The sequence below is a fragment of the Chiloscyllium punctatum genome, chromosome 19 (assembly GCF_047496795.1).
Source record: "Chiloscyllium punctatum isolate Juve2018m chromosome 19, sChiPun1.3, whole genome shotgun sequence".
Lineage (NCBI taxonomy): Eukaryota > Metazoa > Chordata > Chondrichthyes > Orectolobiformes > Hemiscylliidae > Chiloscyllium > Chiloscyllium punctatum.
In genome coordinates, this window is record NC_092757.1 from 58,509,370 (window position 1) to 58,527,655 (window position 18,286).

The following is an 18,286-nucleotide window of genomic DNA, read 5'->3' on the forward strand; positions in this document are numbered from 1 at the left end:
TGGTTGGCATGGGCAGGCTGTACCAGAGGGTCTGTTTCTGTGCTGTACATCTCTATGACTCTATGAAACATGAAATAAAGTTCAAGAAATTAAAGGTACATAACAAAAGGTGAAGACAGCATTTGTGGATGAGGTCAATGAGAGTCAATCAGATTCTGCATTATCAACTTAAGGGCACAAGGATTTCAAACAAGATTTAAACTCAAAACAGCAGCAGAGGTTTTAAACACAGCTTGCCATGACTGTGTGTCAGACTAGCTAACGCAGAACTCCCAAGATCCAGGAAGGCACAGCTAATCAAGTTCGTGGGTAAGTCACTATAAAGCTTAGTTACAAATGACAAAATGTCAGTAAAATATCCGTCTTGAAACTCTGATTAGGTAGTGTTGGATCCAGTGGGTCCCGCTTTGGGAGGGTGGTAGGATTTGAGAGGGATTGAATCCTTTATATTTAGGGGTTGGCCATGTTTATTGGGGAAAGATTGTCATGGTGGGTGGAAGGTGTCTGGTTCAGTGGCAAGAGGGGTGATGGCAGGGGGTGTGTGGGGCGGGTGGAAGAGGGAGGGTGTCAATATCAGCTCTCAGGGAAGTGTTGGGAAAGGCCCTGGGTAGATGCCAGAGTTGTAGGGTTCAGTATGTTGTGTGGACTCCCTATGGTCTCTAATAGTCTGGATCCCTGTGGAGGTTTGGAGTCAGGTCGGGAGGGTGGTACCAGTGAGGTGGAATTAGTTTGGATGTGGATGGTGGGTGAGGTTAGTTATCAGGGACCGTTTGGGGTAGGCAATATAGTTGGCAGGTCAATGGTTCAGGCGTAATTGTTACCTGTAATTAGAGTTGACTTTAAACCTCTAACTATACGCGGGTAACAATTAAGCTTTGGTCTGTCAGAACCCGCAGAATTCAAATTCAAGGAGATTTCATGGAGGGTTCCAGATGCAGAGTCCATCAGAACTTTACATTTCCTGGGCTATTTCCTCAGAGTTGGACAATTATTCTAGGAAGGTCCACTTGGGTGTACAGAATAACTTTGGGATCAGAACAACACTTGGGACACTGTGATTGATCTTCTTTTCATCAGTTTATCTCTGACTTCGCTAAGTGCTTTGAAATTCATGCTCTCTGGAGTTTTCTTCTATTCGTTTTTCATCAGACTGGGGTGTGTGGTGTATTAGTTTCTTAGAAAGGTAGACGCGTTCACCAATCCAATCAGTCCATAATCTCTGCTTCTTTAATCATGTTTACTTTACCAATGATCTTGTTGTTTGTTATTCATTGAAAATCTCGCCCATTTGTTCTGAATACTGGACCTGGCAGAGTCAGAAGCCTACATAATTTGTTGCATCACTAACCTGGTTAAACGCAAAATTTGTTTTGACCAGCGGAGGAGTGGGACTGGAAAAGAATACAGTGGCCCAGTCCAATCTCAAAGCATTTGCCATATGGATGATACCTTAGTGCATAGTAAAATCAAGAAGAAATACAATCAAAGGCCAGCAAAGCAATTCAAAACACTGGCCTAATTAATGACCACACTAAAGGAGAAATCCCAATTTTCTAGAATGCTGGTTATATTTCTAGGAGTCATAACCCAAGAGCAAGCCATCATGGTGGGCCCAAGGAAGATAAAAGCCAACAATTTCCAGCACAGAAGCATAAATATATGATACAGAATGCATCTTGGTGAATAGTGAGGAAGTTTATCCCAATTTAACCAGTATTACTCAAGTGATAGGAACTTTCAAAATTAGGCCAGCAATGGTAATGGAGTCAGCAACAAACTGCAGCTTTTGAAATGATTAAAGAGAAGTTACTTTCTATTGATGTTTTAGAAGATCACAATACAGGCTTATTCATAATAATCATCAAGAAATTGCCAGGACTGAAAACAATCTTTCTTCGAGTGAAATCTGACAGAAGACAATAATCACTCAATGTTACTTTGAGTGTTCTGACAGAGACTGAACAGAGCTACGCAACCATAGAAATGGAAGCATTGGGAATTAACTGAGTGTGTGAAAGGTTCTGAGACTATCCCATGAGATTGAAACTCCAGAATCAGACAGACCACAGGCCTTTGCTAAAACTTACTGCCATAGAAAGAAGTCTCAAACAAGCTATACATTCAAAGAAGGGCTTATGCCTGAAACACCTTTTCTCCTGCTCCTTGGATGCTGTCTGACCTGCTGTGCTTTTCCAGTACCACAGTTTCAATTCTGATCTCCAGCTTCTGCAGCACTCACTTTCTCCTTTAGGCTGGTGAGATACAATTAAAGAATAGGCTATGTTTCAGGTTAAAGCTAACTTGCCATAGTCCCAGAGAACTATAGTACTGCTCCCTCTTTGGATAAAGATGACTGGTGTGGGTTTAACCCAAGTGTCACCATGTCTTTGGCAAGGAGAAAGGTTCGAGAAGAAGAATCCCTCATGGTAACCTCATGCTGTTGGTGACACTCTGCGTTGCAAACCAGCTGACCAGTCAACTGAGTTAAACCAGTTAGTAATACACAAATAACAGCAAATACGTTCTTGGAGGCAACAATAGATTAAGCAATTCTTATAGAAGTGCTGTCTTATTCTATGGTGTCATGCCAACTGAGGGAAAATGTAGATAAATTTTAACTGCGCAATAATCTGGCTTTAAGAAATGTCAGACAACTCAGTCTGAGAGGATGCTCAAAATATGTTCCAGAGAAAGGTACCTTAAGCAAAATCAATACTTGACATTGGTGGAAGACTTATTGGTGAATGAGCAGAGAATTTCTATACCAAAGGCAAAGCAAAGAGAAACCTTGCAGCAGGATATTGAGGTATGAAGTGCACAACAAGCAGTAAAATTACCAGGCTTTTCAAAAGACTTACAGCTTACATGGATCAAACATTTATGGCACACAGCGTATAGGACCAATGATCTCAAGATCTCCAAACAAAGCCATGGGAAAAGGCGAGCAATGGATTTATTTAATTTCAAACAAAATACATATTTACTTGTCATCAAAAAGTATTGAAGGTGGGCTGAAGTGGCAATAAAGTCGATAAGAGTTTCCCATCAGAACTGTACCAGAGAATAGATCTCAATTTGTGAATGAGGATTCAGGATGTTCTCTTTGAAGGCAGGCATAAGTTTTCCATGCAATCCTCAGTCAAACGGTGAGGCAGAAAGAATAGTCAAGATTGCAAGGTCACTTACATATTAGAATCCAAATTGAAAATTAGTGGTTGTTGTTTATTCACAGGATGAGACATTGCTGGTGAGGACAACATTTTTTGCCCAGAGGGCAGTTAAGAGTCAACCACATTGCTGTGGGTCAGGAGTCCTAGTCCTTAATCATACTTTCTACCCTGGTTTTAAAGTTGATCGTGTTTTTGCCCTGTGTCTACAGTTGTGATTATGGAAGGCAAAGGTGGTAGTTTTCTTCCCGAAAAGATATTAGTGAACCAGATGGACTTTTCCAAATATTCAGATGTGTTTTTTTTTATTCAAACACCACCATCTGCCATGATGGGATTTGAATTTGGGTCCACAGAACATTACCTGGGTCCAGTAATAATAATACTAGGTTCCCCCATTGCTTCTCCCACTACTCAGTTGCAAAGCAAAAATGAACTAATTTTGGTTGCAAAATTGTTAATGGGGAGGAAATTAAAAGTGGATGTACCAGTTTAGAACATAATCATAACTGTAGACACAGGACAAAAAACACAATCAACTTTAAAGCCAGGGCAGAAAGTGTGGTTAAGGACCAGGAAATCAGAACCCATAGTCATCAGAAAAACACATTAACGAAGACCTTATGATGTTGAGTGACATAGAAGGAGGAACAAGACGACATTGGTCTTATTTAAGCCAACAAGCAAGACGAAGTTTGATTATCACAGGCTGTGGGACAGCAATACTAGATCAGACAATATCCCGAGTTGTACAAATATTCCAGACAGGATTCAATACCATTATGCTAGTGCTCGCATTCAACTCAAGTGAACCAGATTTGGACATCCAGTCAAAGTTCCAGAACTTCTCAGTCTGAGAGATTTGGAACTTCAGGGAGTTTGGAAGAAAAGGTGATATTGATGATGACAGAGATATCGATAATAGTGTTTGTAGTCATTATTAAGCAAGTGAGTAAAAATAAACAACAGAAATAAAATAGACCAAAAAAGAAGAGAGAAACATGTGGGAGATGTGGTATAGTAAGATGCTGGTGATCCATGCCACCACCATTTATATGACTGACATGTAAAAAAGAGAGTGGTGCTGGAAAAGCATAGTTGGTCAGGCAGCATTCGAGGAGCAGAGAGAAAAAAAAAAAAATCGACATTTCGGGCAAAAGCCCTTCATCAGGAATGAGGCTGGGAGCCTTGGGGGTGGGGGGGGGGGGGGGGGGGGGGGAGAGTGGGGAGAAGGTAGCTGAGAGTACAATAGGTGGATGGAGTTAGGGTGAAGGTGATGGGAGGGTGAAGGTGATAGGAGGGTGGAGCGGCTAGATGGGAAGGAAGATTGACAGGTGGGACAGTCATGAGGATGGTGCTGGGCTGGAAGGTTGGAACTGGGGTAAGGTGGGGGGGAGGGGAAATGAGAAAACTGGTGAAGTCCACATTAGATGCCAAGGGGCTGAAGACGAGGTGTTCTTCCTGCATGTCCTCGGCAGAGTGGTAGGCGGAGTTGAAATTTTCAGCCATGGGGCGGTGGGGTTGATTGGTGCGGGTGTCCTGGAGATGTTCTCTGAAGTGCTGTGTGAGAAGGCATCCAGTCTTTCCAAAGTAGAGGAGACCACATTGGGAGCAACGGATATAATAAATGACATGTGCAGAAGTGCAGGTGAAACTTTAATGGATGTGGAAGGTTCCTCTAGGACCTTGGACGGAGGTGAGGGGTGGAGGTGTGGGTGCAGGTTTTGCGATTCCTGCGGTGGCAGGGAAAGGTGCCAGAAGGGGAGAGTGGTTGTTGGCTTTTGCCACTCTCTAATCTCCAACATCTGCAGTACCCACTTCTGCCTAGTTGATGTGTAAAAGAGAAGCCAGCAGTCTAGAATGAGCAAGCAAAGAGAAAAGACTCAGACACCTCAATAGAGAGGTGTGTTTGATAACCTATTACACATCCTTGTCAACAAAGGAATGTTGGACAACCATAGGAGTTGAACAGCCTTATTTAGAGATCATAGAGTCATTCTGCATGGAAACAAATCCTGCGGCCTATCTCATCCATGAATGACCAGGTTTCCTAAACTGAACTAGCCCTGTTTTCCTGCATTTGACTGAAGTCAGTCTAAAATTTTTCTATCCATGTACCGGGTTTGTAAAATTTCTTCAATCTGATTACTCAGTCTACCCAACAAACTCACACTCCTAGACTCAACAGATCTATTCTTAGATGCTGTCAAACTCAAAGCCTTAGCTGGATGGGGGGAAATTAATGTTCAAAAGCTCATTAAAACTTTATGAGCAGTCTTCTTTGAACTTAATGGTGAGCAAATATACAACTTTCTGTCTTCGGAGCAGGGATATACACTATTCCATGAGACTTTAAGACATAGAAGCAGAAGTAGGCAATTTGGTCCATCGAGTCTGCACTGCCATTCCTGCTAATCTTCAACTTCAATTTCCTGCCTTTTCCCCAATAACCCTTGATTCTCTGAGTGAACATTTATGCACCTCAACCTTGAATGTACTCAATGAACCAGCCTGAAGACCCCTCTGCAGTAAAGGATTCTACAGACTCAAGCTCTCCAAGATAAAAAAATTCTCTTCCTTTATGAACTAACTGGGCAAACCCATCACCATGAGTCTAGTCTTCTCTTCTCCAAGATCATGGCTGATTTGATAGTGCTCCCAACCCAACATTCTCTGATAATTCACTTATTATTCAATAATCTATCTACATCTACCTCAAATATATTTAATACCACCCTGCCTGACCCAATCATGACTTCTGAGAGCAGAACCTAAATGGAAAAGCACTTTTTAAAAATAAAGTCCCTTAGTTCTACTGTCTTCCATAGACAGAAGCATCCATTCAGCATTCTCTGTCCAGTCCCCTTCAGAATCCTCTGTAAGATGATCATTCCATTCTTCTCAACGCCAAAGGATACAGGCCAGCCGTATCCAGAGATAACCCAAATATTGTTGTTTGAATTTACTCTGATCTGGCTCTAATTCCTTTCTTTAAATTATAATCTTGTGCACCCACTTGTTATGGGGGGTGGGGGGGGGGGGGGGGGGGGGGGGAGGGGGGAGAATGTCCAATTGATGTTAATAATGGACCAGTCAGTCAGAGTTGCAACAGAAATTGGCTGGAGAGATTTTTTTTTGAACAGGTGATTGGTTACTAAAACAATTACACAACGTTGCTGTCTTTGTTTTAACAAAAAAAAATAAAAAAGGTTATTAACAACAGAAATGAAGGTAAACATGTAAAAAAAAATCTCTATTCCTCTGTGACAGATTCAAAGATCTTTAAACACAGTTGAAATTATCCAAGCATGGTACAGTTTATAAACATCATTACAATTCAAAGACCGTCTAGTACTTTGCCTCTAGTTCAGTTCACAGCTCATTCCAAAAAAAAGAGACTATTTTGTTTGTTTTAATTCTTTGATGGGTTGGAAGTAATTAAAATTTCAACACCTCTGTTGGAATTGTAGATGACTCATTCTTAATTATTATGCCCCTGATATGTTTTTCCTCCAGTTCTACACTCTCTCCTGTCATTTAAACTTCAAAATCTTAACAACATTTCCACTGACTGTATACCAAACACTTCTCCTCAGACAATTACTTTAAACGCCTTTCCTCAGCAAGGCCGGTCATCAAATATTGTTTCTTCAAAAGACGCCCCATCATTTTTGGAGCCCCACATGCTTCTCTTTCACACGACTCCACAGCACAGACTGAATGAATCTGCAGTGTTGTCTCTGTAAGCCCTGTTTTCTCCCTAAGCCCACTAAAGAGCGAGCAAAGTCAAGGACAATGCACATGCAGCCACCCATACCCTGAGATACCTAGAACAGTATCTCAAAGTCCAGGCAGCTGTTCTGGTTTAAAGTACCAGCACAGTTAAAATTTTCAAATCCGCCTTTGGTTATTAGCTAACTCGTTTTTACTCTCTGGTAACAGTTTACAACTAAAAGCAATAAAAGCAAAAGCTTTCCATATCTAAAAAGGTACAAAATAAATGCACAAGCTGTAATAATTGCCACTTCTGAAACAGTCAATGCAGCCAGTTCCTGGTCAATTGATTATCAGCCTTTATTAGTCAGAGTATTGAGTATAGGAGTTGGGAGGTCATGTTGCGGCTGTACAGGACAATGGTTAGGCCACTTTTGGAATATTGCATGCAATTCTGGTCTCCTTCTTATTGGAAGTATGTTGTGAAACTTGAAAGGGTTCAGAAAAGATTTAAGGATGTTGCCAGGATTAGAGGATTTGAGCTACAGGGAGAGGCTGAACAGGCTGGGGCTGTTTTCCCTGCAGCGTCGGAGGCTGAGGGGTGACCTTATAGAGGTTTATAAGATCATGAGGGGCATGGATAGGATAAATAGAAAAAGTCTTTTCCCTGATGTGTGGGAGTCCAGAACCAGAGGGCATAGGTTTAGGATGAGAGGAGAAAGATATAAAAGGGACTGAAGGGCAGCTTTTTCACACAAGAGGGTGGTGCGTGTATGAAATGAGCTGCTAGAGGAAGTGGTAGAGACTGGTAGAATTACAACATTTAAAAGGCATCTGGTGAGTATATGAAGAAGAAGGATTTAGAAGGATATGGGCCAAATGTTGACAAACGGGACTAGATTAATTTAGGATATCTGGTCAACATGGATGAGTTGGACTGAAGGGTCTATTTCCATGCTATACATCTCTGTTTCTATTTGGAGACATGGGGAGACCGTACGCCAACTTGCAGAACATTTTACAGAACATCTCCAGGACTCAGGCACCAAAAAACCCCACCGCCCTGTGGCCAACCACTTCAATTCCCCCTCCACTTTGCCAAGGATATCCTCTACCACCGAGTTCAAGCCACCCAACGCCTGAAGGAAGAACCTTGGGATCCTTCAACGGTATCAACATCGACTTCACCAGTATCCTCATCTCCCCTCTATCCACCTCAACCCAGATCCAACCCTCCAACTCGGCACCACCCTCTTGACCTGTCCTACCTGTTCATCTTCCTTCCCACCTATCTGAACCATCACAGTCGGCCTATTGCCTTCTCAGCTACCTTCGCCCAGCGCTAGCCAAACCCTGCTATTTATCTCTCAGCCCCCTTCCCCACTTCCACCCTGCCCACATTCCAGACGAAGGGCTTATGCTTGAAACATCGATTCTCCTGCTCCTCAGGTGCTGCCTGACCCACTGTGCTTTTCCAATGCCACACTTTTCAACTTTGGTTTTTAATCAGTCTTTCGCCCTGTGAAGTTGGCTATCCCATGGATAGCTGCAGAATTAAGATTCATATATTTTGCTTCAAATTTTTACCTCAACGCCCAAACCTTAATAGTGCACTTATTATATAAGAGCAGAACTTCCACATTTTCATACCATCTCTCTTGAAGGTTAATGTATTGGCAAAATTGAAATTAATGTTTCCAAAAAATTAAGTTTCTTGTCATGTTACTCCTCTGTAGAGAAATGTTTTGATCAAAACAGGATGCAATCCTCTCAGTTTAGTCACAATTACTGCTGTAACAAGTAACATAAAATCTGCTTGGTGATGGTGCCCAAATTTCTTTGACTTCAAGAGCCACAGACCAAAATGTTTAAATTCATGATGTTTTCATTTAATACATATTGTGATACAAGAACTTGGGTATTAATCTAAATGCTTCCATTAGAATATAGATTTATACACAATAAACAGGCATGGTGGCTCAGTGTTTAGCACTGCTGCCTCACAGTGCCAGGGACCTGGGGTTAATTCCATCCTCAGGCAACTGTCTGTTTGCACATTCACTCAGTGTCTGGGTGGGTTTCCTCCGAGTGCTCCAGTTCCCCCCCACAATCCAAAGATGTGCAAGTCAGATGGATTGGCCCTGCTAAATTGCCCAGTGTCCAGGGATGTGCAGGCTAGGTGGATTAGCCATGGGAAGTGCAGGGTTACAGGGATGAAGTGGGTCTTGGATAGGATACTTTTCAGAGGGTCGGTATGGACTTGATGGGCCAAATGGCCTGCTTTGATGCTGCAGGAATTCTAAGAAACACACTCAAGATGCTTGGCGTGAATGCCAAGATAATGATTGGCCAGAGGCAAAAGGAAAAAAACCTGCGGAATTTGGAAATCTGAAATAAAAACAGGAAATTCTGGACCTAGTCAGCACATCTGGCAATAATTTCTCTTTGCACAGAAACTAATGTTTAATTAACACAGAAATGTTGACTCTATTTCTCCTATAGATAACTTTATTCATCCATGATTTAACTTCTAATTCTTCTAATGTTACCTCAGATGAATCGTAGGGGTCCAGTTTTCCCCATGGACTTCTTGCCCTGGGCACGCCGTTAACTGACATTGACTCGATAGCCACAAGAAGACTATCACCCTGCTGCCCTTTGAGTGTCTGCTTCCAATGCTGCTCTTTCTCTACATTTGATGTTTCCACTGGACTCATGCGGTCTGGTATTCCCAGTGCCGTTATGCTGACTAGATTTTCATGGTCCATTACACTTGCTGCAGAATTCTCCTGGCAGGTAGGTAAAGGATATCTCTCACTGGTAGTCTCTTTCATTATCCATTCTACTTCAGAATCATCTGAGTCTTCCTTCAGAAAATGAGCAAGCTAGCAGGGAAAATGGAAGCAAACATGGGAGGGGTTATAAGAATACCAGTGTTTACAGAACATTCCAGAAAGATAGTTTGATAGATAGCAAGAAATGAAAGGGAGAGAACACATATTGGAAAAGATGGGGGAAAGAAATCAAAAAAGGTTAATCAGAACAAAATCATGAATAAATGCACTATGAGAAGTAAATGTGTTCATTTCAGAAGACACAGCTTGATTTAATTTCAACTAAATTTGTGATTGGCTGTGAAATTCAATTAATGTTAAACAATCACATCTATCCCTCAGTATCAGAGCACTTATACTAAAATGATAAAACACACAAGACACTCAGCTTCAGGAACAAAAGTCACAGCTGGCTGCTTATTATTCTGTTACAGTTGAGAATTTTCTTCATGAATAAAATGCAAGGCAGAGGTTCATAACATATTGAAAGCATGTATCATGATGCAAATCAGCTTCTGAAAACTCGAAAGATGGACACATTCGTTTTCATGCTTCTAATATATAATGAGACTTTGTGATAAAAATCAATTTTGAGGTTGTCCTAAATATTTTTTTAAACTACCTGTTCAGAAATGTAATTTACGCCCCTCTGAAACAGGTGGGACATGAACTCAGGTATTCCATTTGAGACAGTGTCCTAATACTAAATCACTTAAACAGTCCCTTAAGTGGATTTAGCCATTATCACACTACATGGTGAAACAATAGTCCACATACACTTATATAATTATCATTACTTTCTTGATTACCAACTTGTGCTGAATTAACTGATCTTGGATAGCAGTTGAGAGTCTGACAATTGATCTCAACTAAGGCAAGGAAAATTGGAGAGGGTTCCTGCTTCTAACTGCTTTCAATGCTGGATATTATGAAATCCTTATGTATATAAATAACAATCAATGAATACTAAGACAAAGTCACTATAGTCCCAGAGAATTATAGAGCTGTGCTGTAATCAGAGAGCGGCGACTAGTGCTGGATTTAATCTGAGATTCACCTCACCTCAGGTGAGGGGATAGTTTGAGAAGGTGGGACTTCACTGTAACCTCTGGATTCCTGCAGAAATCAACAGGATGGTGCAAAGGGGATGTTAGTTCATCCCTGCAGAATGACTAAGATGAACCGAATTGTCTTGCTCAATAATTACCTGATGAGAAAGTGTATCATGCCACGCGAGGACAGTTGTGTGGCCCTGATTTTACTAATATCTAAGGAAATGTGTTTCCTTGCCAATTAAATCAATAACCTACAGGACAGAAGGAAGCCATTTGCCCTTTTGACTCTGTGCCAGCAGCTCGATTGCCTGTCAAAATGCATTGTTGAGTGAATACAAAAAACTCCTCTTGACTGAAGTATCAAAGGCCAACTTACAGAAAGAAAAAAGACCTAATGGGGCGACAAAACTGCTTATTTATCATCTTAAATTGACAACATATCAGAATGATCTTTGTAATGACTTTTTGAAACTAGAGTCATAACTCAGGTATACCCTAAAACAAAAATTGCTTGGGTCAACTCCAGTATCGACAAATCTCAGACTTCCAGTGACAAACGCAAACTCCAGATATAATCCAGAATTCAGATTTCAGCCCTCAGAAAAGGTACATTGAGAATGAGCTTGTCAGCCTCATGTAGAATAGCTGAGGGAGGCTGACAGAATGAAGGGTTAGAGATTGGAACTTGTCTGAAATTAGCCTCCTACATATTCAGTAAATATGCAGCATCCAGAATTTTACTGTTGTTACCGGGGAAAACTCTCTCAGTCTCTGTAGCAAAGAAATGATAATAAAGAATTAAAATTCTAACACTGAATTCTTTTCATGTAAAAATGATTAGAATATAAGCATATTCTCCAGGCTACAATTATGAAGGAAGGATAGATGTATATAAAATGGAAGATATTATGCAGTTAACAATGAGGTGATCATCTTCTGATAAACAACGAGGAAGTTTTACTATCTGATAGCAAACATAGAGATGCTACTACCTGACAAACCTCAAGTGAATGAGGAAATCATTAATACAGCATCAAATTATTTCAAATTGTTGTGGAATAGAGATTGCAATATATTAATAGGAAATTGAGGAAGCATTATTTCTGGATAATTGTCATTACTAACTGGTAATTATCAAGAAGCATAGATTGAGTACCACTATTACCAAAGGTACATGAAGAGACTGAAAGAAACACTGACTAATTTCTAAGCAAAAAAACTACTAACAATGCAGTCTGCGTAATTGTTACCTGCTTCTGATCCACATGGCACTGTGTGAAACTTGCCCTCCTGGCACTGTGGTCACTTTGAGGTTGAAATACCTCATTGTAGCTGGGATCCTCTGCATGGTAATGCACAGAGTGCTCATCATCTTCAGATTTGCCCTGAGGCAAGTCACATTGTGCCATCTCAATACAAGGAGGGAATGGCAGAGTAAACAAATGGGACAGAGTGAGTGGAGAAAAGGGAAAACAAAGAGAAAGGAACATGCCAAAGGAAAGGTTTATGCAAAAAGAGAAAAATGAAACGTGATCTGATTAAAAATAATAGAAGCAAAATATTTAACAGTTGCAGCAAAATGAATTAGCACCAATTCAAGTTCTAAACAATTCATACGGCACGGTGGCACAGTGGTTAGCACTGCTGCCTCACAGCGCCAGAGACCTGGGTTCAATTCCCGCCTCAGGCGACTGACTGTGTGGAGTTTGCACATTCTCCCCGTGTCTGCGTGGGTTTCCTCCTGGTGCTCCGGTTTCCTCCCACAGTCCAAAAATGTGCCGGTCAGGTGAATTGGCCATGCTAAATTGCCCATAGTGTTAGCTAAGGGTAAATGTTGGGGTATGGGTGGGTTGCACTTCGGCGGGTCGGTGTGGACTTGTTGGGCCGAAGGGCCTGTTTCCACACTAAGTAATCTAATCATTTATGCCAGATAAAGTTCAGCTGCTCAGGGTATGAGTGTGTATAACAGTGAGGCAGGGAAATGATCTGGAAGCAAATCTTTGACTGTCGCATAACCAATTTAAACAGTTCTACTACAACTTTTCAACTCTTCCATTTTATGTCTTGATAAACACATGGTCTGTTATGATTCTAGCAGATGTTATTGCTGGGCAAGTCAGATCCCAGGCATAAACCTAATTTGATGAATTATATTTAGATTTACTTTGGTTTTGGCAAAATATTGTCTAACTGAAACATAAGCATGCAATTCTACAGAGTTTGCTTTTGTGAAGATTAAATTTACAGTATAATTAAGAAGGTATTCACATCTTCCATCTCCGTACGAATTCCATTTCTAGCCTCTAATCAGACCAATTCTTTCCTTAGTTATCCTCTTTCTCCTATTTTTTTTCAAACATGCCCTCGTTTGTCTTAATTTTACCTTCTTTTTCCCTATGTTAGGGAAGAAAACTACCATCCTTACCTGGTCTGGTCTGGAGTCCAGACCAATAGCAATGTGGTTGATTCTTAATTACCCTCTTGGCAATTGGGGATGAACAATAAATATTGGACAAGTTAGTGATGCCTGCATTCCATGAACAAACATATAAACAAAAATCTGTTTTGCTTTCCAATTCCTGTTTTAAATGCATTCAAGCAGTTTCTGTGTTCCTCTTAATTTCCTGCAACCCAGCTCTTGGTATGCCACATGGAATCATAGAATAGTACTGAACAAAAGGTGATAACTGGCTGTTGTGTCTAGCTGACTATTTCAAAAAACAATTATTCAAGACTCACTTCCCCACTCTTTCCCCAAGTCCCTGCAAGTATTTCTCCTTCTGTTATTTATCCACTTCTCTTTCAAAGCTCTCATTGATTCAATATCCACAACACTATCAGGCAGGGTAATCCAAAACTTGTCCAGTCATTGCCTAACAACACTTTTCCTCATTTTGCCAAATCTGTGCTGTCTGATTAGCAACACTTCTGCTATTGGAAACAGCTTCTTCTAATTTGCTGTACTAATGATTTTAAACTCCTTCCCAACAAATCATCCCTTAGTCTTGTCAGCCTTAATGAAAACAGTACTAGTTTCACAAGGCTATTCACAGAACTGTAGTCTTTCATCCCCAGAACCATTCTAGAATATGTCTTTTGTGTGCTTAAATAGCTTCCAATCCCTCCAAAGGCTATGCCAAGGATTGGAAACAATCAACTTTCCTTTTTTTAATAAAATCCTTGATCTCTAATTTTGTTCCCATGAAGCTCAGGCAAAGGACTTCATTAGGCACTTTACAACCTTACAGACTCAGTATCATTTTCAATAATTTTAAATCACAACCACAGCTCTTAATCTTTCACATGAGTGTTGTAATGATTCTGCTGTTCATTTAAACTCTCCAAGGCTGTCACCATCACAGTTCCTCCCTTTCGTTCTTTCCATCCATCCCCTGTATCTGAACCTTCTTAAAACCAAATATATCTGTAGTGCGTTCCAGACATTGGGCTAGAACTCACTTTCTCTCCTGAAGGGCTCATGCCCTAAACGTTGTTTCTCCTGTTCCTTGGATGCTGCCTGACCTGCTGTGCTTTTCCAGCAACACATTTTCAGCTTCTCTCTCCGTGGGTACTGTCTGCTCAACTGGACATTTCTTGCAATTTCTGTTTCTATTGCATATATACATTCTCTGTAGTGTTTGCCTTTCCTTTTTATCTCTCTTTTGTTCTTCCAGATATTTATAGTTATACCATGTGCATCCATATCTCTAGGTAAACATTAAGTAACACATTTGACATGAGAGCTACACGTACACGCTACACTAAATGAACACAATTGGAGCAGACATTGATATATTTAGATTGTGTTTTAGGTATATCGTATACATACATCTCTAAACTAAATAAGCATATTGACATTTATCCTGAGACATTCCCAATATGTAATTACCTACATAAACCTGGTAAACAATGCACATCCACACAGTAAAATCTATAGATACTCAATTTCTCCATAAACAAAAAGCCCATAGCTGCACATACATATAATGACATGATTCTTTATGTACATTCTGCATGCCAACTCAAATGCTATAATAAAATGTCCAAGTAAGATCTCTTCTATCTCACCAATAGGTCTTGCCATCCCAAAGAATGTTCCATCAGCTGCCCTTCTTAAAATCTAGATGGGAGGATTGAATTGATACTGTCTGGGGAGTCTGTCATATTTAACTGCCACCACAAAGAGGACTGAATGTCCTTCATCTGTATCGATTCTGAACCCCCAGGCTACAACTAATCAAATCAGGACAATGTTCATTTTGACAATCCTGTTTGTAACGTCCTGTACTCTTCATTTTCATGGGCCACTTGAATTAGGACACAAACCATCAGGCGTAGGAACTCACAAAATAACTGGGTAATGTTAGAATATACATAGGCAAACAGTAAACCAAAATAACCAAAATGACTCCCAAATGAAGAAATTAAGAACATGTCACTCTTTGTAACTACTGCTTTCAGAAGACTTGGAACCAATGAAAACTAAACAGGAATTAACCTGCAAATGAAACTTAAATTAAAAACTGATAAATCTCTTGTTTTATTTAATTTATTCTTCTAATCAACCTGTTCAGACATGTTATTACATACCTTTGGAGCTGGGGGACTTGAACCCAGGACTCTCAGTTCAGTGTTAGGGATACTACTACCAAGCTACAACAGTGCCCCGAAACTGATAAATTTCACTTTAGTTAGTTGATTGATAAAATGTTAAAAATCTCAACATGAGGTTATTGTCCAACAGGTTTAATTGGAAGCACTAGCTCTCGGGGTGTTGCTCCTTCATCAGTTAGTTCCACTGCCTAATGAAGGAGCAGTGTTAAGATTTTTAACATTGCACACCCCAGTCCAACAGCGGTACTTCCAAATCACGAATGATAAATGATGTATCTCGTATACCATAAACACCTGCATTACTCCCGGCACAGTTAGGTTCATTGTGATGCAATCCATCTCAAAGTAATGAGGGTTGCTAACTGAGAATATTTGAATCCAATCTTTTCATAACATGAAATTATATAAGGCTCAACAGGCCAGTTGTCAAAATGCATAGACAAGAAACACGTCCCTTCGAAATCCAGATGACCCCTTGAATGAAGAGAACTAATAACGTCTTGTACAGCTACATGCCTCATTGTAAAAAATTCCAGAGAGAGAGGTTGGAAAGTGTCTGATTACAATAAAATCAAGAAACACTGAAAATCAACACAACACAATGATCAGATTCCAAAAGGTGATGATTTAAAGAACCATATTCCCCATAATTATAGATATGGGAATCTAAAACATCAACTGCATGACAAAGCACTAACATTACCCTGTGGGGGCTAGCCCAAAAATCAACTTCTGATAATTCTTAAAACTGCCCTGTACTCCGTATCAAACACCATTTTGCAAGAGGTACACTATTTGAGAAGGCAAGGCACAGATCATCCCTGATCATGGAGAATTTGAATCTCCAAGTGCAGCTCAACAATACTCAGCACTAATTGGACTGATCAATTCCTGAAAAAAATATAAACAGCCAGACTGGTGGCTTAAGAAGGGTGGTAAGGACAAGCCAGGGAACTATAGACCAGTGGGCCTGATGTCGGTGGTGGGCAAGTTATTGGAGGGAATCCTGAGGGACAGGATGTAGACGTATTTGGAAAGACAAGGACTGACTAGGGATAGTCAACATGGCTTTGTGTGTGAGAAATCATGTCTCACGAACTTGATTGAGTGTTTTGAAGAAGTAACAGAGGATTGATGAGGGCAAAGCGGTAGATGTGATCTATATGGACTTCAGTAAGGCATTTGACAAGGTTCCCCTTGGGGGACTGATTGGCAAGGTTAGATCTTATGGAATACAGGGAGAACGAGCCATTTGGATACAGAACTGGCTCAAAAGTAGAAAATAGAGGATGGTAGTGGAGGGATTTTTTTCAAATTGGAGGTCTGTGACCAGTGGAGTGTCACAAGGATCAACAAAATTGGAGGTGTAGTGGACAGCGAAGAAGGTTATCTCAGATTACAATGGGATCTTGATCAGATGGGCCAATGGGCTGAGAAGTGGCAGATGGAGTTTAATTTAGGTAAAATGTGAGGTGTTGCATTCTGGGAAAGAAGATCTTAGCAGAACTTATACACTGAATGGCAGGTTCACAGCTCCATGAAAGTGGAGTCACAGGTAGATAGGATAGTGAAGGAGGCATTTGGTATGCTTTTCTTTATTGATCAGAGTATTACGTACAGGAGTTGGGAGGTCATGTTGTGGCTGTACAGGACCTTGCTTAGGCCACTGTTGGAATATTGTGTGCAATTCTGGTCACCTTCCTATCGAAAGGATTTTGTGAACTTGAGGGTCAGAAAAGATTTACAAGGATGCAGCCAGGGTTGGAGGATTTGATCTACAGGGGGAGGTTGAATAGACTAGGGTTGATTTCCCTGGAGCATCGGAGGCTGAGGGGTAACCTTATAGAGGTTTACAAAATCATGAGGGGCATGGATAGGATAAATAGACTTATTCTTTTCCCTGGGGTGGGGGAGTCCAGAACTAGAGGGCAAAGATTTAAGATGAGAGAGAGGGGTGAGATAGAAGAGACACCTAAGGGGCAACATTTTCACACAGAGGGTGGTACATGTATGGAATGAGCTGCCAGAGGAAGTGGTGAGGACTAGTAAAATTGCAGCATTTAAAAGGTATCTGGATGGGTATATGAATAGGAAGGGCTTGGAGGGATATGGACTAGGTGCTGGCAAGTGGGACTACATTAGGTTAGAATATCTGGTCGGCATGGACGAGTTGGACTGAAGAGTCTGTTTCTGTGCTGCACATCTCTATGACTCTATGACCAGACTAACCTTGGTCAGAAGTGTGAAGAACCAAGACATAGGATTAAATAGCTTTCCCTTATTTCAATCAGCCTCTTAATGATATATTCAGCTGCAATTCATTGGAAAGAGTGATGATTGACAATTTCTACTGAAGAGAGAGGAATGTCTTTATGGAAAAGAAACCCCTTTATTCTACATAATTCAACACCAATTGAACAGCTTAAAACTGAGAAAGCATGGGCTCCATCAGTCTTTAGTAGAGGTGCATTCCATTACATTATGTAACTTCACACTTAACATATTTCTTATTCCACCACCACCATAGAGACAGAATACCAATCAGATTCAATGGGGTGAGTAAAAGACCGGGCCAGGAACAGAAACTTATACATTTTCAATTGAGGCACCAATAAAGAATTTACCATGATGCAGTGGAAAATCAAAATCATCCTACCATTACAAAATCAGTGCAGGGCTCAGTAGTGCTTTTGCGATTTGAGAGTGGCTGTGGATGCTCATGTTCCATCAACATAAGCAACTTCAACTAAAGGTGCAGCCCAGAACTGGAGAATAGGACAGGGTTGTAAATCGTACAAGTGTCTTCAGCAAGCAGTGTCACACAGGTAATGTGACTTGTTCTCTTCCTGACTTCTCCAACATCATAGTTATCAGACTCTGGCCAATTCAGTTCCTCCAAATG

General features: G+C 40.7%; 1 protein-coding gene across 10 annotated transcripts in view; it reads right to left on the reverse strand.

Moving 5' to 3' along the window:
• LOC140491374 (septin-4-like) overlaps window positions 1–18,286 on the reverse strand; it is a 135,870-nt gene that overhangs the window by 70,547 nt on the left and 47,037 nt on the right. For 4 of the 10 annotated variants that reach the window (XM_072589465.1, XM_072589464.1, XM_072589466.1 and 1 more), the window contains exons 2-3: window positions 12,021–12,179; window positions 9,431–9,766 (exon numbers count right to left, since the gene is read on the reverse strand). The exons of 2 other annotated variants lie outside the window; for them this stretch is intronic. In XM_072589465.1, coding sequence (XP_072445566.1) covers window positions 9,431–9,766; window positions 12,021–12,179 — 495 coding nt within the window. Of the gene's footprint in view, window positions 1–9,430; window positions 9,767–12,020; window positions 12,180–14,838; window positions 15,216–18,286 lie in introns of those variants that run through there. 4 more of the 10 variants (XM_072589469.1, XM_072589468.1, XM_072589467.1 and 1 more) reach the window with 2 other exon arrangements.